Here is a 26,642-nt window from a genome sequence, read left to right on the forward strand (position 1 = left end):
CTTGAGCCCAGCTTGGGCACTTAGCAACTTCGTGAGACCCTGTCTCAAAAAAATTTTTTTAAGGGAGCTAAGGATGTAGCTATATCCTCAGAAACACACACGCTCACACAACACACACACACACACGTGCTTGTGCCGAATGGAACTAATATTGAAGATGCTTAATAGAGACATATCTAGAATCAATAATGAAGATGCTGAATTGAAAAATGCAGGGGGAAAAATCATGTCCTAGGTCACACTATTCGAGCCCTGGTTCAAGCTTCACCTGAACCAGATAATATAAATTATTCAGTTATGTGGGCCAATCAGGTTACCTTTTTGATTAAGCTAAGTTGAATTACAGTGAATTTTAATTGATCCTATATCTTCACACTAAAATTATGTTGTTTCATGGTTTGAAATTGACAGTTCTCCCAGGTCATTCCCAGATTCCTCTGTACTTGATAAGAGCAGTGTTCCATAGCAGCATTCCCATGGTCTGACCACCAAGGCAGAGTTCTCCTCCTCTTCCCCCAAGCACTCCCTTGATCTATGCTTAAATTAATGGCAACCTGAGAGGAGTAAGCCCCTGTATCAGAGGGTCAGTTCCAGTTCACTTTCAGCAGTGAATGAAGCTATTTGAATCCATTTCCGGTTCAAGTCATCTAGACTAACCCAAAGTTCACATGGGAAGAATATTTAGAGGGTGTAAGTTTTGTTTTTGCTTGAGAAAATTATGTGACATAGAATAAAGTTGCACCCATCTTATTAGGCCTTTTGTACTAAAAGAGGTAGTCTATGAGACGGACTGGGAAGGGGATGGTTAATAATATTTTCTTAATGCTAAAAGGTCTAGACTTCATCTAAAACAAGCAGCACTATACTATATAACCTATCCTTGGGATTTACTTTTAATATTTCTAATTCACACAAGAGTAAACTTTGAAATATATATGTATCACTCAGTGTTTTACTAAAGAAACATTTAATGCAAGATATACAAATATATAAGAATTTACAGGATTGGTTTACAATAGCCACCTACAGAGCCAGGTATGGAAGAGTGCAAAAGTCTTTCTGGGCCCTGGAGATCTGAAGGATCCAGTCAAAAGCCTGGAGCTCACTGTAGTTTCACGTGTGAGTCTGTATCAGAAGGCCAAAGGTTCTGCACTGGAAGGCTGAAGACAATGTCCAAAGTGAAGGTGAAGACTGGAGCCCCTCTGAAGAAACAGAAGCAGCAGCCTTCCTTCTTCATTTCCCTTTATACCATTCTGGCAACAATCTTCCCTAGGGTGGGTCTTCCACACCCAGAACCATGCTGAGTCAATTTAGTTGGGTGTTTCTTATCAAATTAGCACAATCAGTTAACTATCACAATATATTATCCACTACATCACTGAAGTATAGGTTAAAATATCTTCTGCAATTCTTACCTCTTTTAGACAAACAAGGTGTTTACTTATTTATTTTTTGGCAGTATTGAGGAACCAAGGCCTCCACACTGAGCTACATTCCAGCCCTTATTTATTTATTTTGAAACAGGATCTCACTAAGTCACTAAATTGCCCAGGCTTGCTTGAACTTGTGATTTTCCTGCTTCAGCCTACTAGAATGCTGGGATTACTGGCATGCATCATTATGCCTTGCTGAAGAACAAGATTTTATAGGCAAAACATTTATGCCCTCTGTTTGAAAATTAACTTCTAATTAGAGTGATACTCTGTCACTGTTTTAAGGCCCTAAGATGTATGTGGCAGTCTTGAGACTGAATTATTCTCTAGAAAATGGCATTGTAAGTATAGGCTCAGAATATGAACTGGACTGTTTTAAACTGCTTTAGATAATCAAATTGCTGTGAGATTTCCTTTGTTACCCCATATCCATTATGGAGTAATGGAAGTACATGGAGTATCCTTTGTTCCACTGCTTCCATAATTTTTTAAAAATTTAAGACACTTACAAAATGCTCAGTTTGTTCTAGGATATTTTCTTTGAGTGGGTGGTATGCAAACAAAAGATAAAGTGACAGATGCCATCTCTATATTTTACAGAAACACCTACCTCTTGCTTATGCTTGTATAAGCAGAGAGAGGTAGATGACAAGATGAATAGAGATGTCTTATGCACGTGGCACATGAGAGCAGAACAGGTCTTCCAAATGACTGGGACCATAAAAGCAGTTTTCATGAACATGTGTACATTTGTCCCACCTGTTCTTCTGCAAAGGAATTCCCTCTTATAAATATGACTAGATCTTCAGGATCAGATCCCAAGATTTTCTGAGCTTAGTTCCATTTTTCATTACTTCAATAAAGACTCTGGACATCTAAATGGGTCACATATCTTTATGTGGTTCTTTTGAGTCTTTAATGTTGCCCCTGACTCTGTGTTATTCTAAAGTTTAAATTTTAGATCCTTTCACTTGTCCTGCAAAAAAAAACAAACCATAATTAATCTTATAGCATTAAATTCAATGATAATGTGCTTTGGGGGAATAAATTCGTGTTCTGCAAAAGGGCTTGGATATACAGAATTTCAATGCTTCAAATGATGTAATTTTCTATAATATTTAGCCTGCCTTTTTTAGTTTGGTATTTGGATAATAGGAGACTTCGAAGAAAAAGCTAAAGAGAGGCTGATTTGCCTGCCTCTGTTTCTATTCTTTTGTTCTTTTAGAATCTAAAATTAACCAACATCTGCAGTGTCAACAAGGACTCTATATGGCATTCAAGTTTGTACTTTTCCTAAACAATAAATTTGAGGCCATGTAATCTGAGAGGCATTCTGAGGTAATAGTGAATAGAACGTCTTATATTCTATACCGCTTTATAGTTTCAAAGTGATCTTACAAAGACCTTATCTGATCCTCACAACAATGTTAAGAGGCAGGGAGATCAGGTATTTCCTGTTGGCCAGATGAAAAAACAGAGGTCCAGAGTCAGCGAGACATGACCATAAACCTAAACCTGTTAAGTATGTAGCAGTGTAAGAGTAAAGCCCAAGCCATCAGGTTCCTACCCAGTGCTCTTTCTACCATATTACCAGGACCAAGTTATTGATATCCCAAATTAAAATAGCATGCTTTCAAAATAATGGGTTCTACAAATAATTCCATAGGAAAATAAAAAGAACTCAGTACCAGAAACTAAATAATAAACATGTATGTTTCATTTCCAAAAGTTCAGTGGATTTAATTTTCTCAATTAAATTAGCAGATGATTTCTAGAGAAATTCATCTAATCACTTTTGTGATTTTCTTCTTACATTCAAAAACATTCACCAAAATGTTTTTCCTCATGAAGTTCTAACTCATGAATCTTTATGAATCATATCTAGAAAATTCAAAAACTTTCCAGTAAGAGATGTTGCAACTAAAAGTCTTTTCTTCACAGTAATAAGAATAATTTATGTCTACCTGAGTTTCAAAACATTTTGTTTCAATTTAAACTCCTATAAATTTCTGTATCATAGTAATCATTCAGAATTTCTGGGACAAAAACCAAAGTGGCTTGAAGTTAGAGAACGGATTAGAAACAGCTTGAAACTGGTATACAGACAAAAGGTAGGAAGGTCCCAATTGTGGGGTATAAATGTATAAAAAGTATATATAATAGAGCCGGGGATTTGGCTTAGTGGTGCTGCCTCCTGCCTTTCAAATCCAAGGTCCTGAGTTGGATCCCCAGTACAAAAAAAAAAAAAAAAAAAGGATAAATAATAGTGGTGCCAATCCTACTTTATAGAAATCTATAGCTATGTAATACTGCCATTTCTACTTTAAAATGCAACATAATTCAATTCCATTACTTGAGAGTCTGAGGCTTGAAAATTATAAATGCTGGCATTCTCGAAGTGCAACACTGAGTTTGTAGTATCCAAAAGGTGCTAGCACTATCAAACATTGACAGGCAGATATATTTCCAACAAGTGGAAACACAGAACTAAAAAGAGGAGACAGCAAGAATTTTAATCACGATTTGGCCCAGTACAGACTGGTTCTATAGAGACTTCACAAAAGTGCATCTTTAGGAAGCATCTTCTATCAAGTTGAAAGCTGCCAAGACTGAATATTCAACACTGCTGACAGCAGAGCAACCAAAGCTTACTTTTAAAACTTAAAAAAAAATCTTTGCCATTAGCTATTTGGATATATCTCAGAGAACCACAAACGGAAAAGCAATATTTAAATCATACTGTCCAAGCATTCTTGCATTCCTAATAGCCTACCAACTCAATTAATGGAATACAGTAAACATTTTTTAAAAGGTTTTCTAACCTATATGTAAGTGGAATGTTATCTCTCCACAGGAACATTCCTGGACATCAGAGCCATAAAAAAAGGGGGACGCAGAGAGAAAGACAGAGAATTACATAGAATGCACACATAAGAGTTGGAGAACTCAGGCAGTAAAGGCTTAAAAAGAGAGGAGGTTGAAGTCATTTGAGTAGGCAGTGAAACCTGTGAGGAGGGGTCGTGTGTATAGAAGATGCAGACTGTGGTGACAAAGGTCAGAGTAACCCGACTGTAGAGAGATGACAAATACAGAGAAGCAGAAACATGCAGAAGGGAAGCCCCCAAGGCACCTCAAGGCCCCATTCTGTGACGCTGTTCACTTCTTTAGCCAGATCTCATGTTTCATCCCCCTCCCTCACCATTGCTACACCTCTGACCCCCACTGCAAGAAGAGTTTGTGTTCACAGACTTTTGTTTCACTTAGGTCTTATTCATCCACAGAGTCATTTGTGGATTCAGGGACTGGTAATCATTATTTAGCAATGACTTCAGCACTAATCAATCAGAACCAGAGTGATAGGACCACTCACAGTCACAGACCTCTTTGTGCTGCAATGAAATACTGTGGTCCCTTGGCTATTCTACTCCTGATTAATGGACTGAACAGAAAAGTGTTGGAAGAGTTCATGCAACTCCCACAAGAATCCAACTCTTTTCTGCCAGATTAACTGAAAAAACAGTTGATTATATCTAGCCAAGTTAGCCAATACCTGCATTGTGTGCCTAAATTATAAAGCACAATGGTACATCCTGTTATCTCAAAGTTCGTTATGAGAAGAGAGAGTATGAGAAAGTTTTAGACTGGGCCTATAGTATATGACATAACTAGACAGCCCAGGGCACTCCTGTGTTTGGCATTGGAACATGTTGCTACAGTAATGATTATTCTCAAAATGTGACCCGGCTATCAGAGGCCATGGGAGAAAGACATGGCTTTGCCAGCTGATGATGAGAAAAACCAAAGACTCAACTACACACTAACACCCAAGTCCCTGTATATCATTGCCACAGGGAGAATCAGGGCCCTAAAAGTCATCCTAGGGGTTTCTGTGGAGGGTGGCTGGAGCCCTGGGACTTTGTCAGGAAGAATAGAACATAGTATGATTTATCCCCGAATCCTCATCCTGCTGGTCATGCCTCAGAATGGAATTCTTGCTATCCCATGCAAGTCAACTCTGAGTGGATCAACATGTTTTAAAGATGTTTCTAAATATGTCTAAAACTCTAGGTGCAAAAACTTAAGTCTCAATGAACAAGGCAGATTTAAACTGGAGCAGAGGTTGGAAATTAGAAAAATGAAGAGGAACTATGATACAGTAGAAAGAGCCAGCCCTGCCATTAACTAGTTCTGTGCATTGGTCATTATGCCCATGACTTGGTTGGCCTAAACTCTAAAATGAGCACTACCATGAAAGGAATTTCATTTTAGAAAAAATTTCTGAGAATGACTCTTGAGGTGTATGTTTATATTCTCTCTCTCTTTCTCCTCTCCCTTTTCCATCTAGGTGATTCTCTGTGTCTTTGCCCAAGAGGAGGTTTGTGGCTGGATTTCTCTGCCTTATTTCTGAATGAAGAACAGGATTTGAGGATAACAGAAGAATCAGGTTTGAAGAGAACCATAGTTTTCCACATTAGAAAGTTCTGCGATCCAGACACAGCAAGGGCATATTGGCAGCACTCTTTGCTATAGTATATGCCTCCAGGAGGCTGGGTCTTTGCCAGAGTCCCTCTATTCTAGAAAACAGAGGAATGAACCCCCAAAGACCCTACAGTTTGGGGCTCATTCAAGTGGACTAGTGATGAGAAGAACTGTCAGTTCTAGTCTATCTGAAGACACCTGGTCCCCACCAGAACCTTCATAATGACCTGGATTCAATTTCCAACAGTCAAGTGGGATTGGGGCTCCAAGATTAAATGAAATCATCATAACTAAAGTAATAATGGAATTATTCCATTAAATATGGAAGGAACTCCACTTGCCTGCCTTTCAAGTGCAAGGTCCTGAGTTCAATCCCTGGCACCAAAAAAAAAAACCTTTAAAAAATGGAAGGAACTATCGTGGTGAGATGACCGTTAGTTTATTTAATTTGTGTCTATTATTTATTGAAACTAAGCCTAGAAAAATCTTGCACACTGTAAGAAATGTGCCTTGTTGGGGTTGAATACACCAAGGGTTGACTTCTGTCAGCATCTTTGTCCTCTTTTCCCTACACCAGCTCCTTCTGGGCTCCATGTTTTCCCATGGGGCATGTTCTCTTAAGAAAGACTATTGACACCTTGAAATCCATTGTATGTCCTTTCCTATATCTCTGAATAAGTTTTTCAGAGTTGGAAAGGACTACATTTCTTCCCCAATGATAACTATCTGATCCCAGAAGAGCAACTTAGAGTCATACCACATGACAAGAGGACCAGATTGTTGGTCCTTAATTCTCTGGGACCATGTGTCTTTTTGGAGTTGGTGGTAAAACAAAATAAAAATTTAAAAATCTAGTAAGGAATTGTTTGCATTGTTGCTGCTTCTGTGGTTTGATGGTGAAGGATATTTTATCATATCAAGACTGTGCTACAGCTGGAAAGGGATTCACTCAGTGCAAGTGAAAGGCTAGGACAGGAAATGCCGGCTTTTTTGACCTCTGAAAGCATTTATTTGACATCATCTCATGTATCTATTGCTTTTTGGTAGAAGACATAAATAATTTCCATGTTCTTTTAAAGCCCTGCTGTGGCTTGCTTCTCTTATTAAATATTTTAGGAGGAAAAGCAATGTGTTGTTTGTTTTGTTATTCCTTTTTATTTCTTCCTCTTCCTCTCCTCCCCCTTCCCCTTCCTCCTTCTTCTACCTCTTCTTCTTCTTGGTAATTTAGAGAACCTGTTCTTGATTAAGTCAAAATAACCTTTGGATCACTTTATATTTCACTAAATAGGCTTTCTTAGAATTTTGGGGAAAAAGTAAAATGGTACCTAAAATCTTCCCTTTATTCTAATGCTTTTAAGTTCTCTTATTTAGCCAAGGAAATCAGCACATTGTGGGGGTAGGGGTCTCCCTCTAATTCAATCCTAAATTTGGATTACCTACATTATTCAAAGAACTAACTAATCGGAAATTTCTACCAAAAAATAATGCAAGTAGTCTTCTCCTTAGTAGAAATCATTAAAAGTAGTCACACGATATATTTCTTAAAGTATCTCTTCATTAAACAAGAAAAGGAAGTCATGCAAAGCTTTCAGAGTAATGATTATAATATTTTAAAAATGTAGTTCTAGCCAAAAAAAGAAAGAAAAGAAAACGTTGAAAATGGAAACAACATGAGGTCTTATTGAAGCTGACCTTATGCTCCAGCCAAAAGCTGAAGGATGAAGAAAAGCTCTACAGAAAGATAAAGAAATGCAGACAGTAAAGAAAGGCAGAGGAGCATAGAAGTTAATTACAAGCATATAAAATAATAAATCAGAGAGTCCAGGATGATTCTTACCAAAATTACTTTCAAATTAAAGTTTTCAAATAAAATACAAAGTTGAAAAAAACCCACTACCAGAAAAGGGGGAAAAAGCTTTTGGGAGAAAAAGGGTCAATTTTGACTAAGAATTTTCTGAGACAAGACCATCTCATTGGAAAAAAATTGAAACAAAATAAAGCGACATTACAGCTTTGCCACATCTGACCTATTTGCCAGGTAACTCTCTCAAAGACAAGAATTTACCCTTATGTGGTCTATTCCAAAGGGGAATAATGGCTTAGTCAACCATCTCAGTTCCAGATTGCTGTGTAACAAATACCTTAAGACAACAACATTCTTGTTCCTTTCTGTCAGGAATCCAGGTGCAGTTCAGCTAGTTTCTCCTGCTGAGCACTCAGCGATTGCAATCAAGGTATCAGCTGAGGTTCTACAGTTATCCCAAGGGTCCATTGGAGCAGGATCCACCTCCTAGCTCCCGCAGGCTTTCAATCCCTCATGGGCTGTTGGAATGAGGACCTCACCTCCTTACTGGTTGTTGGCCAGAGGCTGTATACTATAAGGGCCTCTCCCCAGATCCTAGTATATTGCAGTCAGCCTCTCTCCAAGCAAATGAGTGTGCAAGGAAGATAGAAGTTAATAATCTTTTACAACCTAATCTCAGAATTGACATCCCATCACTTTTTCAGTGCTTTACTTAGAATCAAGTCCCTGGGACTAGTTTATACTCGTGAGGAAGGGATCTTATGTGGGTGTGAATACCAGGAAACTATTATTGAGAATCATAGTCATCCTCAAGGCTGCCTACTACATCAACCTTAATTTTATAAAATAATAAACTATCATCTCAAAATTTTAAAAAATTTTGTAGAAAAATGCAAAAATGCAATCCATATGGTCCATGTCTCTTGTATTCATCAGTAAAGGGTTTTATTTACTTGTATGATTCCTATGCTAGAGAAGTCCAGACCATCTAAGCCAGTAAGTAAACTATTTGCATTAATGAAGGAAATATTCATTCACTCGTTTGATTGGAATGTCAGCTGTGTGAGGACAGGAACTTTATCTCCCAAGTTGTTTGTTGTATCTTGAGTCTCCCATGGTTTGACCTCTAGTAGATACCCCACAATAGTTAAATGAATGGCTTCAACTATACTTGTTGTGGATCTACCGTGAAAGCGTGCATCATGTCCTTGACTACGTTACTTCAGGAACTGAGTGTATGAAATACTTGCATAAGTATCCAAGAGCAGAAGGAGAAGATTGTTAGGACTTGGGGTTTCCAAAGGCAATCCCAGACTTTATCAACTTTGTAACAATCCAATAAAAAAGGTGCTGACTCCATTTTCTCATTGAAGGAGAAAGTCCTTTTCTCCTTTAACAAAATTTCTTACTCCCCTCATTGTCTGAAGTGGCTGGGAAGGACCATAATTTTTTAAAAATTTAAACCTGAAATTTATAATTTTTAATATTTAAAAATTACATTATAATTTATATATTATAATTTATATATTATAATTTATATATTATAATTTTTAATATTTAAAATTATAAAACTAAAAGAAATAGAAAGGGACAAATAAATTTACATCATTTGACCCCATCTCCAATTCTATTCCACCTCCAGAGTTAATGAGTTTAACAGTTTCTTGGTAGTCTCCTACATATATTCAATACAAATATAATGTGCACTTTTGTTTTTCATATTTGGTATTAAAATAATATTCTATAGTGTGTTCTTTTTATCTTTAATAGCATGTTTGAGAACCCATATAGATGGGTCTCGATTTTTCTTGGTTGTATAATATTCCATTGTGTGAATATACCATGCTTTAAGAGTCCTCATCTAATAGACATTTATTTCCACCACCACTACCCTCAGTTACTTAGTTAGCTATTACAAATGGTGCTGCAACTGATGTGCCTATCTTTGTGTGTTTGGATGAATTCATTTTATAGACAAATTCCTAGCAGTCATATTGTTAGGCCAAAGGATATACATGCACATTGTTAATTTTAAAGCCTCTTTGTATTATAAACCAAACTTATGGCTTAGTAGAGTGTTATAATGCATTTTAAACATCACCCAGATCAAGAAACAGAGCTTTCCATGTATTCTGTGGTGATCACAAATGTTTCCCTCTTCCTTTAAGTAACTACTATACTGACTGTATTTGTTTGGTGTTTGTTTGTTCATGATACTGGGGATGGAAGCCAGGGCCTTTCACATGCTAGACAAATATTGTAGCACTGAGCTACATCCTTACTGCTTTTATTTTTTATTTTTGAAAAAAGGTCTCTCCAAATTTCCCAGGCTGGCCTTGAACTTGTGATCTTCCTGCTTCAGCCCCCAGAGTAGCTGGGATGGTAGGTGTGTGCCACCATGCCCGGGCTATACTGACTTTAGTAGTCACTTCCTTCTGTTGTTTTGTGGCCTTTCTAGCCAATTAGTATGCCTAAACACTGTTTAGTTTTGTCCATTTAAAAAAACTTTAGTACGTCTTTTAAATGTCTTTAAACCTACAGTTTTCTCCTCTAAACTTTTGTTTTTCATATAATCAGTCGCTGAAGAACTCAGTATTTGACCTACAGTTTCCTGGGATGTGGATTATGTTGATTGTTCATTCCTGATGTGACTCAACATGTTTCTCTGCTCTGCATCTTTCCCACACACTGGTAGTGAGATTTGGAAGCTTGATGAGACTCAGGTTTGGTCCCTGTCTTTGGGAAGACAGTGAAGGGTGGGGCATCCGAGGCTGTCTGATGTCTGGTTGTCTCCCTTTAGGACTTGGTAGCAGACATTGATGCTCAGTGCCTAGATCTAGTAACTGATTGTGATCTGTAAAATATTCTAGTTCTCTTATTTTTTTTCATTTTCTAGTTAGAATAGTTCTGTAAAAAGATACTTTCCCCTCATCTAATTCAGTGTTTAATCAGCAGTACAATTCAGATAGGAAAGGCAAAGTAACGCTTGCTTCTTTCCGTCCATTTACCAGTTTTCAAGATAAGTATTTCCCACCATCCTGTGAAGGAAAATTTATTTTAGTTATCCTGGACTCACATAGTTAACATATTCTAGGGTTTTGAGCCATTGCAATCACTGTATTTATTGCCACTCAATCTGTCCCATCTCTGGCTCATGAGCACTCTTCCATCAGCACTTGAATCTTTTTGATATGGCCCAAGGTCTTTGATAGCTTCCTTGCTATCTGACAGAATCATATATTCCAAGCTCACCTTGTACATCTCATGCCGCAGACTTGGAATATGCCATTTTCCCAACAAGCCATGGTTTCTTTCAGTGGGAAATGTTATTTCAACACTCAAACTTAGGCACAAAGGACGTTCATCACTACTGTGTTGGTCATGGCTCCTAGGCCTTTTCAGTGGAAAGATATAGAAAATATTTGTTTTAAAGATAAAATACTTCATGAGTTCATTTTGATATTCCAGTTCAAAAGGTTCAAAACAGCTAGGTGTGATGGCCCAACCTTGTAATCTCAGCACGGTGGAAGACTGAGGCCAGAGGATTACAAGTTCACATCATGCATGGGCAATTTAGAGACTTAGTGAGAATCTGTCTCATAATTTAAAAATTAAAAAGGAGTTAGGATGTAGCTCAGTGTGAAGGTCCTTGTTTCATTCCCCAGTACTGCCAAAGGGTGAGGAGAGCTCAAAACAATAATACTAGTGATACCAAACAAAATTAATAGGGTCACTAAGAGTTACATTGTTTTCATTTGCTTTTTGCATTTGTTTCTATTTTACAAATCAATTTTTACTGTATCTGCATTGTCAGAGTATATAGCCATTACATACAAGACATGCTCCTTTTTATCCCTCTAGTCTACAAGTAGCTATATATTTAGTGCTTGCCACTAGTCTTTAGGTTGATGTGTGTAGTCATACTGAAGTTTGTTTCTAACACTCACAAGAAAGGTTTATAGGAACAAAATTCTCTGAGTTCTTACATGTTGATACCAGTCTCTGTCCTTTTGTGCCTGAAAGTCATTTTTCTCTATATAAAACACTTGGCTCACATTTTCTTGTGAGTCTTAAATGTTACTTCCTTCACACATATAAATGCTGTTGTTGAACTATCCGTTGCTAAATTAATTTTCTTTCCCATGTAAGTATTTAAAAACTATATGCCCAAAGGACTTATTCATTTCCTTAAAATTCAGTAATTTTACTAGAATATGACTTAGTTCATCACTTTAAGTTAAAATTCTAGGATACATACTGTATTCTTTTTATATACAGCCCTACATGTCCCTCCCACCCCGCTGGGCCTAGGTGCACTTTAATTTTTTTAAATTTTATTTTATTGGCCTATTTTAGGTATACAATATAATGACATTCATCATTGGAAATTTGCACCTTTACATAATCTCTCTTGGTTCTTATTTTTTCCCCCTTCCCCTGCCCTCCCTTCAACCCCTCCATCCCTCCCTATTTACAAAGACTTTGTTTCCAGTTTTTCATGTTCTCATATTAATTCCATTCCCTTCTTCCCTTTCCCCTACCCCTCCCACTTCCCCTTCCCCTTTGCCCCTTTTCTTCCTATTTCACATTAGATGTTATACTTTTTAGTCCTTATTTACGTTTTCTGTTTCTCACACTAGAGAAACTATTCAGTATTTACACATGTGTCCTATGTATTTCACTTAACAGTATCGCCTCAATATACATCCATTTAGCTATAATGTCTCTAATTTCTCATTTTTTATGGCTGAGTAGTACTCCATTTTATTAAAAACCCGCATTTTCTTTATCCAGTCTCCAGTTGATGGGCATTTGGGCTGTTTCCAAGTTTTAGCTATCACAAACTGTGCTGCTATGGATATGGGCGCACATATATCACTGTGGTATGATTCTTTTAATTCTTTGGGAAAGATCCCCAGCAGTGGAATAGCGGGGTCAAATGGGACTCCCAGTCCTAGTTCTTTGAGGTATCTCTATACTGATTTCCACAGTGGTTGCACCAGTCTACACTCCCACCAGCAGTGGAGCAGGGTTCCTCTTTCCCCGCAGCCCCGCCAGCATTTGTTATTGGTTGATTTCATGATAGTAGCCATTCTTTCTGGTGTGAGGTGAAATCTCAGTGTTGTCTTCATTTGCATCTCTCGAATGACCAGTGATGCTGAACATTTTTTCATATGTTTATTTGCTATTTCTACTTCTTTTTTTTTTTGGTACCAGGGATCAAGCTCAGGTCCTTGCACTTACAAGGCAGGCAGCAGAACCATTGAGCTAAATCCCCCGCCCTATTTCTACTTCTGTGTCTGAGAAATGTCTGTTCATTTCAGATTCACATTTTTGGATTGGGTCTTTCAATTTGGGAGGTCTGATTTTTTTTAAGTTATTTATAGATTCTAGATAGTAGACCTTTGTCTGAGGAACAGCAGGTAAAAATTTTTTCCCACATTGTGGGTTGTCTCTTCACACTGTTGGTGGTTTCTCTTACTGTGCAGAAGCTTTTTAATAAGAAGAGATCCCATTTGTTGATTGTTTGTGCTAGTTCATGGGCAACTGAGGTTTTGTTCATAAAATCTCCAATATCTTCAAGAGTTCTACCTAACCTCTATTCCAGCCTGTTCAGCATTTCTGTTTTAGTATTTAGATCTTTAATCCATTTCCATTTTAGTTTAGTGCTTGGTGAAAGATATAGGTCTAGTTTTAATCTTTGGCAAATTGAAACCCAATTTTTCTAGCACCATTTTGAGGCTATCTTTCCTCCAGTGAGGGTGTTTGGCTCCTTTGTCAAAGGTGGCTGAGTGTGTCTGGAGTTGTTTTTGCATCTTCTAATCTGTTCCACTGGTCCTCAGGTCTGTTTCTTTGCCAGTACCTGTTTTTATCACAGTAGCTTTGTAGTGTAGTTTCAAGTCGGGGTTTGTAATACCCGCTGTCATGTCTCTGTTACCTAGAATTGCTTTTGCTATTCTGGGTTTCTTCTTGTTCCAAATAAATTTTTGGATTGCTTTCTCAAGGTCCATGAAGTATGCTGCTGGGATTTCAATTGGGATTGTATTGAATCTATATAGCAGTTTTGGAAGTATGGCCATTTTCACTGTGTTGATCCTTCGTACCCAGGAGCAGAGGTTGTCTTTCCATTTTCTGATATCCTCTTCAATATCTCTTTTCAGAGTGCTATAGCTTTCAGAGAAGAGGTCTTTGATTTCTTTTGTTACGTTGATTCCTAGGTATTTCAGTTTTTTGGATACTATTGTGAAAGGAATTGTTTGCCCTATTTCTGTCTCAGTGAGTCTGTTTTTCATGTACAGAATAGCTATTGATTTTTGTGTGTTGACCTTGTATCCAGCTACTTTACTGAATTTGGTTATTAAGTCTAGAAAACTTTTGCTGGAGTTCTTGGGGTCTTCTATATTGAGTATCATTTTATGTGCAAATAATGACAATTTTACTTCTTTGTTTCCTATCTTTATTCCTTTTATTTCTTTCTCTTGTCTAATTGCCTTGGCTGATGTTTCCAAAACTATATTGAGCAAGAGTGGTGACAGTGGACATCGTTGTCTTGTTCCTGATTTGAGTGTGAAGGATTTCAGTTTTTGACCATTTAGTATATTATTGGCTGTTGATTTTTCTTAGATGGCTTTTATTAGATTGAGGTAGAGACCATCTATTCCAATTTTTTGTAGGGTTTTTATCATGAATGCATGTTGGATTTTGTCAAATGCTTTCTCTGGATCTATTGAGATGATCATATAGTTTTTGTCCTTGGCTCTATTGTTATAGTATATTACACTGATTGATTTGCATATGTTGAACCATCCCTGCATCCCTGGGATGAATCCCACTTGGTCAGGGTGTATGATCTTCCCGATGATCTTCTGCATTCTATTTGGCAGTATCTTATTAAGGATTTTTGCATCTATGTTCATTAGTGAGATTGGCCTATACTTCTCTTTTTTGGTTGGGTCTTACTCTGCTTTGGGGATCAAGGTAATGCTTGCTTCCAGGAATGAATTCAGGAATATTGCTTCCCTTTCAATTTCATTGAAGAGTTTAAACAGTAGTGGCAGTAGTTCCTCTCTGTCTTGTATAATTCAGCAGTGAAGCCATCAGGACCTGGGCTTTTCTTAGTTGGTAAGTTTTTAATTACATTTTTAATTTCATTGATTGATATTGGGTAGTTTAGAAGTTTTAGGTTTTCTTCACTCAACTTTGGTAATTCATACATGTGTAGGAATCTGTCCATTTCTTCTGTGTTTTCCATCTTATTGGCATATAGGTTCTCAGAGTAGATATTGATGATCCTCTGGATTTCTTTCTTTCTTTCTTTTTTTAAGAGTAGGAAAAATGTATTGGTAGAAAAAAACCTTCTGCCTAAGAGAGACAGAAGGGGGACCAGAAAGTAGGTTGTCTGCCCACCCCACTTTTCAAAGATGTTTTATACAGCAAAGCCATGTGGTGAGGTGGGTACAAAGTGGAATAAAACTATAAGACCCAATGGAAATTTATGAGGTGGGACAAAACCATGACCAACCAATAAGATTACAACTACAGTCACCCAGGTAATATTGATTAAATGGGGATCAAGTGGGAAGACAAGTCACATACAAGGAATTTCCCATTTAGAATATCAATCACTGCTATCTCTCTCTAGGGGAAGTAGTTCTTCTTTTCCTTTTTATAATGCTAACCAGTGAATGTGCCTCAATTGTTCTCCATGTTGATTCCTTGCTGTGTTGGCTCCTGGAGGGCTGGCTCCTTAAGGGAGGCCCTGTCTACCTGCCAACAAGATATCTATTATATTCCCCCCTCTGAAGAAGTACCCCTAACTGCTGTGAGGGGACAAAGGGCAAAGACAGTTCTGGCTACTTCCAGCTGAAGAGGGTTGTAGTTGTGATCAGCAGTTAGAGTTACTCTACAAAGTCTATCTAAAGGCCCTTGATAGGTGCTAGGCATTGTCATCTTGATAGTGGTATAGCTTTGAGTCTAGAGGAGACAAAAGCCAAAGAAACAGTTAAGACTATATGGGCTAAATAATAAGGTCAGCAGGACTGCTATGAATTTAGCCAACAAAGGTTTGCACTGGGAGGAACTAGTAATAGCCTCCCACAAAGAGGATAAGGAGAAGCTCCAGGGGACTTTAGAATCCAACATAGAAGTCATATCATATTGTTTAGCAGTCATAAGCTGTTTACAAGTTCGATCTGGTGGATCCCAGTAAAAGAAGCCTAGCACATTTGTCCTTGGTTCCATTTGTATGACTGCTTGGAGTTGGCTGCCTCAAAGATGTAGGATCTTGTAGGAAAAGTTCCTTTGTGTCCTGGATCTTTGTTGACCTTGAGGGGCCAGGGCCAAAATATTGACTGTCTTCATAGCCCAGTTGCCTTTCTAGTTTTGGTCTCTAAACTTTAGCTGTTGAACACCCAGAAGAGATCAGTACATAAGTATTTTAGTAGGAGCAGTGAGCTTAACTATTATAATTTCATCTGGACATTAGGCACTTTTGAAATATATTTTATCAACCATGGTCATTTTAGTAGTTGAATTGAATCCATGTCCATCTTAGTATGGAATAGACTTTTAGTCATACACCTCCATCTGATCCCAAGACATGAAATGACATAAAGAAAACTCTTATTTGTTATCCTTTAGTAGGATGCCATCTCTGACCAGTAATCTTGGTGGAAGACCTCCAAAATGATATAGGGAGAAGAGATGTAACTCCCAAACTTAGGAGATATCCAAAATGCTAGTTTGTGTTCTCTCAAATCAAAGAATGAATTCTAGGAACAATGGAGGTTGAGTAGGAAAAATTTATTGGGAGAAAGAAAGCTTCTGCCTAAGAGAGACAGAAGGGGGACTGGAAAGTGGGTGGCCCCGATCCTCTGGATTTCTGCTGGGTCCATTGTAATTTTATCCTTTTCATTCCTAATTGCATGGATTTGGGCCTTTTCTTTCCTTTTTCTGATAAGGTTGGCTAAGGGTTTGTCAATTTTGTTTATTCTTTCGAAGAACCAACTTTTGGCTTCATTGATTTTTTTGTATCACTCTCTTAGTCTCCATTGCATTGTTTTTTGCTCTGATCTTTATAATTTCCTCCCTTGTATGAGCTTTGGGTTTGCCCTGCTCTTCTTTTTCTAGAAGCCTGAGGTTCAGCATCAGGTTGTTTAATTGGGCTCGCTCTGTTTTCCTAATATGAGTATTCACTGCTATGAATTTCCCTCCTAAGACTGCTTTCACTGTTTCCCATAGATTCTGATAAGTTGTATTGGCATTGTCATTTAATTGTAGGAACTGTCTGATTTCTTTAATTTCCTCTGTGCCCCATTGGTCATTCAGAAGTGTGTTGTTCAATTTCCATGTGTTTATGAAATTCTTGCAGTTTCTTTTGCTATTGATCTCCAATTTCAATTATCACACTATAGTGTGATAATATACAAGGTAAAACTTCACTTCCTTTGCACTTAACTAAATAATGTTCTATGAGCGAGTATGTGGTCTATTTTATAGAATGACCCGTGTGCAGCTGAAAAGAATATCTATTATGATTTTGTGGGGTGGAAGACTCTTAAACATCTGTTAAGTTCATTTGTTCAAGAGTTTGATTGAGTTCTCGTATTTTGTTGCTTGTTTTTTGGCTAGTTGATCTATCTACTTGTGACAGTGGGGTATTGAATTCCCCACTACTATTGTATTAGTGCTTTTATGATTTTTCATGCCCATTAGTATTTGTTTTATATAGTTGGGCACACTAGTGTTTGGTGCATATATATTTATGATTGTCATCTCTTCCTCTTGGATTGTTCCCTTTACAAGGATATAGTGTCCTTCTTTGTCTGTCTTAATCAGTGTGGGTTTGAAATCCACTTGATCTGCAAAGAGGATAGCTACTCCTGCTTTTTTTCAGGTTCCTGTCACGTGGTGTATTGTTTTCTACCTGTTGACTTGCAGTCTATGAGTTCCTTTGTGAATTAAGTGTGTTTCTTATATGCAGCATATTGTTGGATCTTGTTTCTTGACCCATTCTGCTAGTCTATTTCTTTTGATTGGTGAGTTGAGACCATTAACATTGATGGTTATAACTGATACATATTGACTTATCATTGTCATGACTTTTTCTTTTTGTTGGATTCTCCCTCTTTGTGTTTAATTTCTTGTCTTGCCTGCTGGATTCATTTTGCTGGGCTTCCTGCGGTTGTGATCCTCATTGTCTTTTCCTAGGATATTGTCTAAAATTTTTTGGAGTGCCGGTTTGGTATTCATGAAGTTCCTAAGGTGCTCTTTGAAATGAAAGTATTTCATTTCTTTATCAATTTTGAAAGATAATTTTGCAGGGTACATCAATCTGTGTTAGAAGCTGTTTTCCTTTAGGGCTTGGAATAGGTCACTCCAAGGTCTTCTTGCCTTGAGGGTTTGTGTTGAGAAGTCTGCTGTGATTTTGATGGACTTTCCTTTGTATGTGATTTGTTTCTTTTCTCTAACTGCTTGTAGAGCTTTGTTCTTCTGTTGTGTTTCTGGAATCTCAACAATTATATGCCTATGTGTGGATTTTTTTGATCAAGGCTAATTAGAGTCCTATATGCCTCACTAATCTGTATGTCAAGTTCTTTTCCCCTGCTTGGGAAGTTTTCTGCCATTATTCCTGTGAACAGTTTTTTTATGTCATCTGCACTCTCTCCTGTCTTCATTGACTCCAAGCAGTCTTATGTTATTCTACTTTGCATCATCTACCAGCTGCTGGATTGATTTCTTGTGGTCCTTTCCAATTTTAAAGCAATTTTTCTTTTCCTTGTCACTAATTGCAATCTTATCTTCTATATCTGAAATTCTGTCCTCACATTGGCTCATTCTGCTGCGTAGACTTTCAGTGGAGTTTTTAATCTCCTGGAAATCTGTTTGTATCTGTCTTATGGATTCCATTTGTTTCCTATGTTGGGATTCCGTCATGTTCCTCAGCTCCTCTCTTTTTTTCATCTGTGTCTGCTCTAGATTTATTAATCATGTCTTGCACTATGTGCACAATCTCTGCTGTTATGTGAGAAATTATTTCTGATTTCATTTTTTCCAGATCCTCTTTCATTGCCAGTTCATGGAGTCCAGGTGATTGAGTATTGAGTATCAGAGTGTTCCATCTTGTTTCCCTTTGGGGTTGCTGTAGGTGATCTGGAGGTCTGGTTTTGAGGCTTGTTTATGTGTCTTCTCATTTTGAAGAGGGGGAGCTGCTGCTCATGCCCCTGCAGCTCACCTCCTCTGTGCTGGGAGTGGTGGCACATTGGCCCAGAAGCTTCCTCTTCTGTGCTGGGAGCAGTGGTATGTCGACCCAGAAGCCTCCTACTCTGCACTGGGAGTGGTAGCACTTCGACCTGGAAGCCTTCTCCTTTGTGCTGTGAGTGGTGGTAGGTTGACCCTGTGCGTTTTTTAATTTCTGGAGAGTTTTGTGAATGTTTTAAACATATTTATGTTGTTCCCTTGCACTGAATTTCTTCTTCAGGGGTTCCTATTATTGTTTGTTGGATCTTCTTACCCTACCATCAATATTTGTAAGTTTCTCTTGAATCTTTTAAATTCTTTTTTCAATTTCACATAGATTTCTAAAAGATTTTATTTCTTTTTTATTTTATATGTACTTAAAATATTATTGTAATTTTTGTTCTTGCATTCCTTCTAGCTTAATTTCTGAATTGATTCTTTTTAAATTGCTAATCTTTCCTAAGTTCTTTCTCTTCATTTCCAAGTGTATGTAATTTGAATTTATTTTATCATTTCCTAATATTTTTCATTTCACTTTGAAATGTTATAGTCCTGATCTTGTTTGAAGACTTGCCTTATACTTATTCTCTTTTATGAAATAGTGATAAAAAAAGAAATAGTGATTGTATGGGACCTGATCTTGATCCTTTTCTGTTGTTTATGTAAAAATTAGTTTTCCTGAACTTTCAGCAGGAAATATGGCTTAGTTGAAAGCCATGACTCAGAAGTTAGGGAAGCTAACTTCACAGAGGTCTCTGCTATGTAGCTTTTGTGAAGTATATTTTAAAGTGGTTGGCTTGTAAAATTTTTCTTATTCTTCTCCTCTCTGTCACATTGGCCTCCTGTGTGCTTTCCAGTGAATATCTTGGCTATTTGGGGGCTTTCTTATTCCTTGATCTGTTTAGATACATTGTTCTTTCCCTTCCCTTCTTCCTTTATAGGTGATGATAGCATGCCGGTCTCGTGGCTGTCTCTTTCTGCTAGTGTTCTGAAATTTATGGAGACATTTTGTCACCTAGCTTTATCATAAATATTCCCAAGAAATTTTAGCCATCATATCTAGGTACACTTTGTATGAATCAATCTGGGGAATTAAAATAAATGCCTCCTACTATGCTGTCTTTTCAGACTTCTCTTCTCATTTTAAAATTTGATAGGTATTATTAAATCTCTTAGAGGATTATATGCTTCATGTAGACATTTGCTTTTAGTTAATGAAGGCTTCTTCTTTCTAAGTAGCAAGTGGAAACTGAAGAACATTCCTGGAAGAGGCTCTATGTCCTGTGCATTTTCATCCTGAACCAAAAATCTGTGAACAGTCATCAAAGAACCTTGTAAATAAGAGCTGGTGGGATTTTAAAATTTTGTAGGATTGCTACAGAATCTTAATAGGCTGCTTAGAAACAATTAATGCAGCTAGAGGACAGGGGGAGCAGACTGACTTTTGGAGACCAAATCAGGGAACAGATGCATGTGAATCCTCCCATAAACCATGGTACCCTTCAAACAGAAAATACAAATCTCTGTAGGGCCAGATTTTGATCTAGATGAGCTGGGAGAGTTTACTTGGGCATTTCTCAAACCACAGGTCACATGTCTGTTTCTTCAGCTTTCTTCAAAATTCAAGTCAGCTAGGAGAGACAGTTGGTTTTTATTTATTTTTCTATTTCAACAGCCTTTTAGTTAATAACAAGCAGCTTCTGGGAGGGACTTTAATAATGTTATCAAGAAAAAAGCACTAGTTTTTCTGTGACTTCATATTCAGTACATGAGTATACTGTAAAAATAAATCCAAGTTCTCTAAAAGTAACAACTATAGTATTGTCTTATGAACTAATACAGACATTTAAGGTAGAAAAGAAAACATTCTGTATTTGACTTATCTTTCCAGACTGGTGTGGATATGAGTTACAACTCACTGCCTAAACATTTTAGAACATTAGATTAAATAATCTTCTTCCTTGTGTTTCAATCAACACTTGCCCTTGTGAATTTTGTGTCCCTGTGAACTCACTGAAATGTGATTCCAACTACTCCATGCCTGATCTTGTAAAGGTGAAGATCCCATATACATCTCCACACAGCCCTGTTGGCATTGAACTCATCTCTAGAAAACTCAGGGTGAAAACTCAGTAGAGATTTCTTTGAGTTCTAGGCCAATGATGATTCTCTAAACTAGATTAAATGTACTTGGAGTGGATCAGTTTAGTAAAAGATTAAAGACTCCCTTGATCACCCACTTTCAATTTTCCTCTCTCTCTAGTAAATGTGTACAGTGCTGCCTTTTTTTGAATATATACCAATGAAATATTAAAAAGTCTTATTTTCTAAAGCTCATTAATTATAAGTATACTGTTATCAGATTCATTTGAATTTTATAGAATACTAGCTCACAGACCATTTAGATGGTTCCAAAGGATTATTGTCCCCTAAAAACTTAAACCCATACATACACTCCATACTATTCTTCACCTGTTTACCACATGCTTTTCATCCACCCATCAAAAACAATTATAGGGCTGGGGATTTAGCTCAGTGGTTCTGCCACCTGCCTCGCAAGCGCAAGGTCCTGAGTTCGATCCCCGGTACCAAAAAAAAAAAAGAAAGAAAGAAAGAAAAAAAGGAAAAGAAAAACAATTATAGAGCTAACTAAACTTCCACCTGACTTCTGCATTAAGATGTTCAACTGACAGGATAATGTGACATTTCTCATGTAGTCATCACAGTAAAGACCCATCAAGTATTTACTGTTTCCTAAGTGAAAGCCATTATGATAAATCATATCCAATGTTGTAGGGCCTACTCTTAAAGTAGTTATTATTAAATGTGAATTTTTACTGTTGGCATTTGTGAAATATGATAATGTCATCAGGTATATTTTTAAGTTTTTTACACAGAAAATACTGTAAATTGCTAAAACTTATTTGGCTTAAGAGAACCATTTACTTCTCATTCTGTTAAGTATACTTTAGCCAAGGGAGTGAAACTATTTTCTTTTTGCTATATTTTAAACACATAGATGAGGAAGAACTCAGGCCAGAAAAGAAAATGGAGCTTAGTGAAGGAGCAGAAGCAGATTAAGGAAAAAATGGAGCTATTTACAGAAGAAGGACAGGGTTTGTACTTTCTTTGCAGGAGGAAATGTGAGTTACGTTATGTTTTCTTTTGCTTTAGGTGTTGTTTTGAGCATCTAGATGAGTACTTTTGTATTCAGTATTTTAAAAAACTAAAATCATGAGAGAAAATCCAGCAGTAGACAAGTTGTCTTAAAGGAACATGCTGAGAAGATGTCTGTGGCAGTAGGGCCTTTTGTTTGTTTCTGCAGTAAGAAGTATCATACAGCAAAGAAATGTCTGGATAAGAAACATGGATTGATAATAAATGGTTGTGTGAAATACTGACCTAATTATTATTAGGAACTATGCAGATATAGACCAGGATATATACAGAATCATGGTAGGCTACATCCTGTGTTTATTGCCTATTCTTGGGCAACCAAGCACATCAATAAAAACATGAAGAGTATCACCTCAATGTGCATCCACTTAGCTATGATTGTCTCTAATTTCTTATTTTTTATGGCTGAGTAGTACTCCATTATATAAAAAACCCCCACATTTTCTTTATCCAGTCTCCAGTTGATGGGCATTTGGGCTGTTTCCAAGTTTTAGCTATCACAAACTGTGGTGCTATGAACATGGGCGCACATATATCACTGTGATATGATTCTTTTAATTCTTTGGGGAAGATCCCCAGCAGTGGAATAGTGGGGTCAAATGGCACTTCCAGTCCTAGTTCTTTGAGGTATCTCCATACTGATTTCCACAGTGGTTGCACCAGTCTACACTCCCACCAGCAGTGGAGCAGGGTTCCTCTTTCCCCACAGCCCCACCAGCATTTGTTATTGGCTAAGTGGATGCACATTGAGGCGATACTCTTAAGTGAAATAAATAGGACACACATGTATAAACACCAAATAGTTTCTCTGGTGTGAGAAACGACAAGTGTAAATAAGGACTAAATGTATAATAGGTAATGTGAAATAGGAAGAAAAGGGACAAAAGGGAAGGAAGTGGGAGGGCTAGGGGAAAGGATAGAAGGGAGTGGGATTAATATGAGAAAATGGAAAAATAGGAACAAAATCTCTGTAAATAGGGAGGAATGGAGGGGTTGAAGGGAGGGCTGGGCAAGGGTGAAAAATAAGAACCAAGAGAGACTATGTAAAGGTGCAAATTTCCAATGATGAATGTCATTATATTGTATACCTAAAATGTACCAATGATTAGAATGAATAATTGATAATGCAAAATAGGAAGAAAAGGTCCAAAGGGGTAGGGGTAGTGGGAGGGGCAGGGGAAAAGAAAGAAGGGAAAGGAAAAATGATGAGAAATGGAAAAAATGGAAATAAAGTCTTTGTAAATAGGAAAGGGTGGAGGGCGTGAAGGGAGGGCTAGGAATGGGGAAAAAATAAGAACCAAGATGCAGTATGTAAAGGTACAATTCCCAATGAGAAATGTAATTATGTGTATACCTGCAATGTACCAATAAAAGAATTTAATAAAGTGCAAAAAACACAAAAAAACAAAAAAAATGAAGAACCAGAAAAGAGCCAGAAAGTCCACAGAAGTAACAGAGGCAATGATGACTTACCGCAGTGGGTAAAGTGTGGTGGAAAGAAGAGTCAATAGAAACATGAGTACTTTTTATGAAAATACGAAGTTTATATATTATACACTCAGGGAGGGTTCACCAGACTACCCAGTGCTGAAATTAAAGGGGAGAAGGAGCCCTTGAACTTTGAAAGAAGTATTTTTAGACTTGGTATGACTTAAATATGTCATACCAAGAAATAAACAAAATACATGCTGTAGGGATTTTGGTAACTGCATGGATAAAGTACTCATAACAAGTTGTTAAAAGAAGTTAGAATTTTTTAGGATAGGTCCATAATTTGTAAAGCAAACATACTGAAGATTATTTTTATTCTTCCATTAGACATTTCTTGGTTTGTCTATCAGAATAGTCTTCTGAACAAAACAGAGAAGTTCTTACACTGTGACAACCCAGCACAGAGCCTGGTGGGATGTAGGCTTTTGCTTTGTGCTTTATTGTTGAATCCTTTTATACTTTAGAGAAATATGTCCTTCTGAAAAACTGATGTTGTTGACCTAATAATATCCTAACACTAATTTGGATGAGGAAGTTATTCGAGTAATGCAGAAATTTCCATTAAGAAATAAACACAGAGAATGAACTGCTATTGGCAGTGAAATATTAATGTATAGGATGCAAACCTAGGTTAAGATTCCTGAGTTCCACTGTGGCTTCTGCTACTGCTCAAATAGTGGTTCATTTCTTTTGATAAGTAAATTGACATAAATAAACAAGGCTTGATCAAGACAGACAGCTGTCTTAAAAGGCCAATTTGGTATTGCTGCAAACCCATATTCTTTAAATACATGCTTATTATTTATTTAAAGACAGCCTGAGAAGAGCAGGGGAAAGAGGATATGATCAGCCTCTACTCTGTTTAGCTGTGACCGAGAAGAACAAGACTCCTGCACCCTCCTTGAAGTAGATGAATGAACCTACTTCCATTCATCCATCCCTTATTATTTGAGCAGCCTGTCAGGAGCCTCAGCCTCCCACTGCTATCCACAAGTACTTCCTGAGAGTCTCCTAGGAAGCATGTTCATCTCTATTTATTACATTTCCATATAAGATGGCTTCAATATATAGTGTACAGATTTCATGTATATTTCACTACAGAATGGTGCCTAGAGTCCCACCCTTAATCCAGCTCTTCAGCTAATTCAAAAAGAAGCATAAAAATTATTCTTCAAATTTGAAATTTTTACTTAAGTTATTTTCAGTAACCATGGATGGTCACTAAGTTGGTGCTCATGAGGGCAGCGATTTTATGTTATTTTTGTACCCACTTCAATGAGCCCAGTGTGGGCAGACAATTACGGAAATGATGACTAGATGATTGGAAGAAGGTATCACTGGATCACGCCTTCATTCTCCTCTTGGTTCAGTCCATGAAGACATCTTCTGACCACTATCCTTTATTCTCACACTCTTCATGATGAGAATGGAACTCAAGCTTATGAGAGGAGGGAGCACCCTGTGATAGTTAACTGATTGTGTCAACTTGAGTAAGAAATGCCCAACTAAATCAGATAAGCATAGTTCTGAGTGTGGCTGAGGGGATTTACTAAAGACAGAAGACCCATCCTAGGGTGGCATGTCACCTGAATTGCATAAAGGGGAAACAAGGAAGGAAGGATAGCTTCTGTTTCTTCAAAGGAGCTCCAGTCTTCACCTCCACCTTGGACGTCTTCAGCCATCCAGTGTGGACTCTTCAGCCTCCATCACAGACCCTTTAGCCTCCTGATATGGATTCAAACAGGACACTACAGTGAGCTCTAGGCCTTCAACTGGATCCTTCAGATCTCCAGCATGCCGACAGATTTTTTTGCACTCTTCCACATCTGACTCTGTGGGTGGCCTTTGTAAGCCAATCCTGTAAATTCTTATATATTTTTATATTTTGCATTAAATCTGTTTCTCAATTAAGAATTGACTGATACACACCTATAGAAAGAACTATTCATTTTTTGCTAGCCAACACTATTCTGTCTGATGACTTGGTCTGCACTGGATTAGATTGCACCACGGGTATTAGCCTACTTCCAGCCATGTCTGGCCTCCAGAGTGGCTAGTCCTAGTGGAAATTGCACTGCTTGCAGCCTAGCTTGGTGTAAAGAGTTCTGAATTCATGTTGCAACAGCATGAAATCTTGGAGAAGCCACTTGCCCTCCCTAGGTCTTATTTGCTGATTCAATAATATTAATCTTATATGCAAGACTGAGGAATACATAAATGCATGAAACATAGTTCCTGGATTCTTTGGACATACATTTTATTTGAGGAGATAAAATGCACTTCCAAAACACTGTTGTCCAAGACAGAGCATGGGGGTCCCATAGTTGCCATTTCCTTGTTAACGGCATTCCAAGCAAGAGGAATTACTTCCTGCTGGAATAATATGGGAGGAAATATAGAAGAGAGGACAGTTGAGCTTGGGATTAAGGGATGATTAAATTTCATTAAATGGAAAACTGAGGGAGGGCAGTTCAAGCAAGTGATAGGGCAGGCACAGAGGTGCAGAGCTGGGAAACACTGCCAGTTTGGTGTTGTTGGACAGGTGGTTTGGGCAGGTGGGCTGTGGGAAATAAGACTAGAAATCTGCTTCTTTCATGGCACATAGAAGGCATTTTAAATTTTAATTTCTTCACTGAATAATTGAGATAAAGAAGATAGGTAGAAAGAACCCCAGCATGGTCACCAGGATCCCAGATGCCACCTTGTTCCCAATACTCTGGGCTCCCTTGAACACATCACTGGAGCAATGCATTGTCCTCAGCTGTCACCTGGGGAAAATGTGATTCATCCCTACACAGACCTGAGAGCTACCAGGACAAAATGAACAATGAGAAGGAAAAGCTTCAGAAAAGGACTGTTGTGCCCTGTCCCCTAACAGGATTGGTTACAGATTGAAGTTAAGTAAGATAACTCTTGGTAACAACAAATGTGAGTACCTTCTTTTTAGAGTTCTTACTGTGTGGTAAGCTAATTTCTCAGTAGGCAAGAGAGGTGGGGGGAAAGCCAGCACTGTGATTACC

At 37.7% G+C, this 26,642-nt stretch overlaps 1 protein-coding gene across 2 annotated transcripts in view; it reads left to right on the top strand.

Annotated features, from left to right (window-relative positions):
• Positions 1–26,642, top strand: part of Pigf (phosphatidylinositol glycan anchor biosynthesis class F) — a 119,097-nt gene that overhangs the window by 13,182 nt on the left and 79,273 nt on the right. Inside the window, exon 2 of one of the 2 annotated variants that reach the window (XM_087216425.1) lies at positions 5,779–5,877. In XM_087216425.1, coding sequence (XP_087072551.1) covers positions 5,779–5,877 — 99 coding nt within the window. Of the gene's footprint in view, positions 1–5,778; positions 5,878–26,642 lie in introns of those variants that run through there. The other variant, XM_021253819.2, reaches the window with a different exon arrangement.

This window comes from Heterocephalus glaber, unplaced genomic scaffold (genome assembly GCF_053883595.1).
Source record: "Heterocephalus glaber isolate CG9 unplaced genomic scaffold, H.glaber_assembly_v1.0 deba00001457, whole genome shotgun sequence".
Lineage (NCBI taxonomy): Eukaryota > Metazoa > Chordata > Mammalia > Rodentia > Bathyergidae > Heterocephalus > Heterocephalus glaber.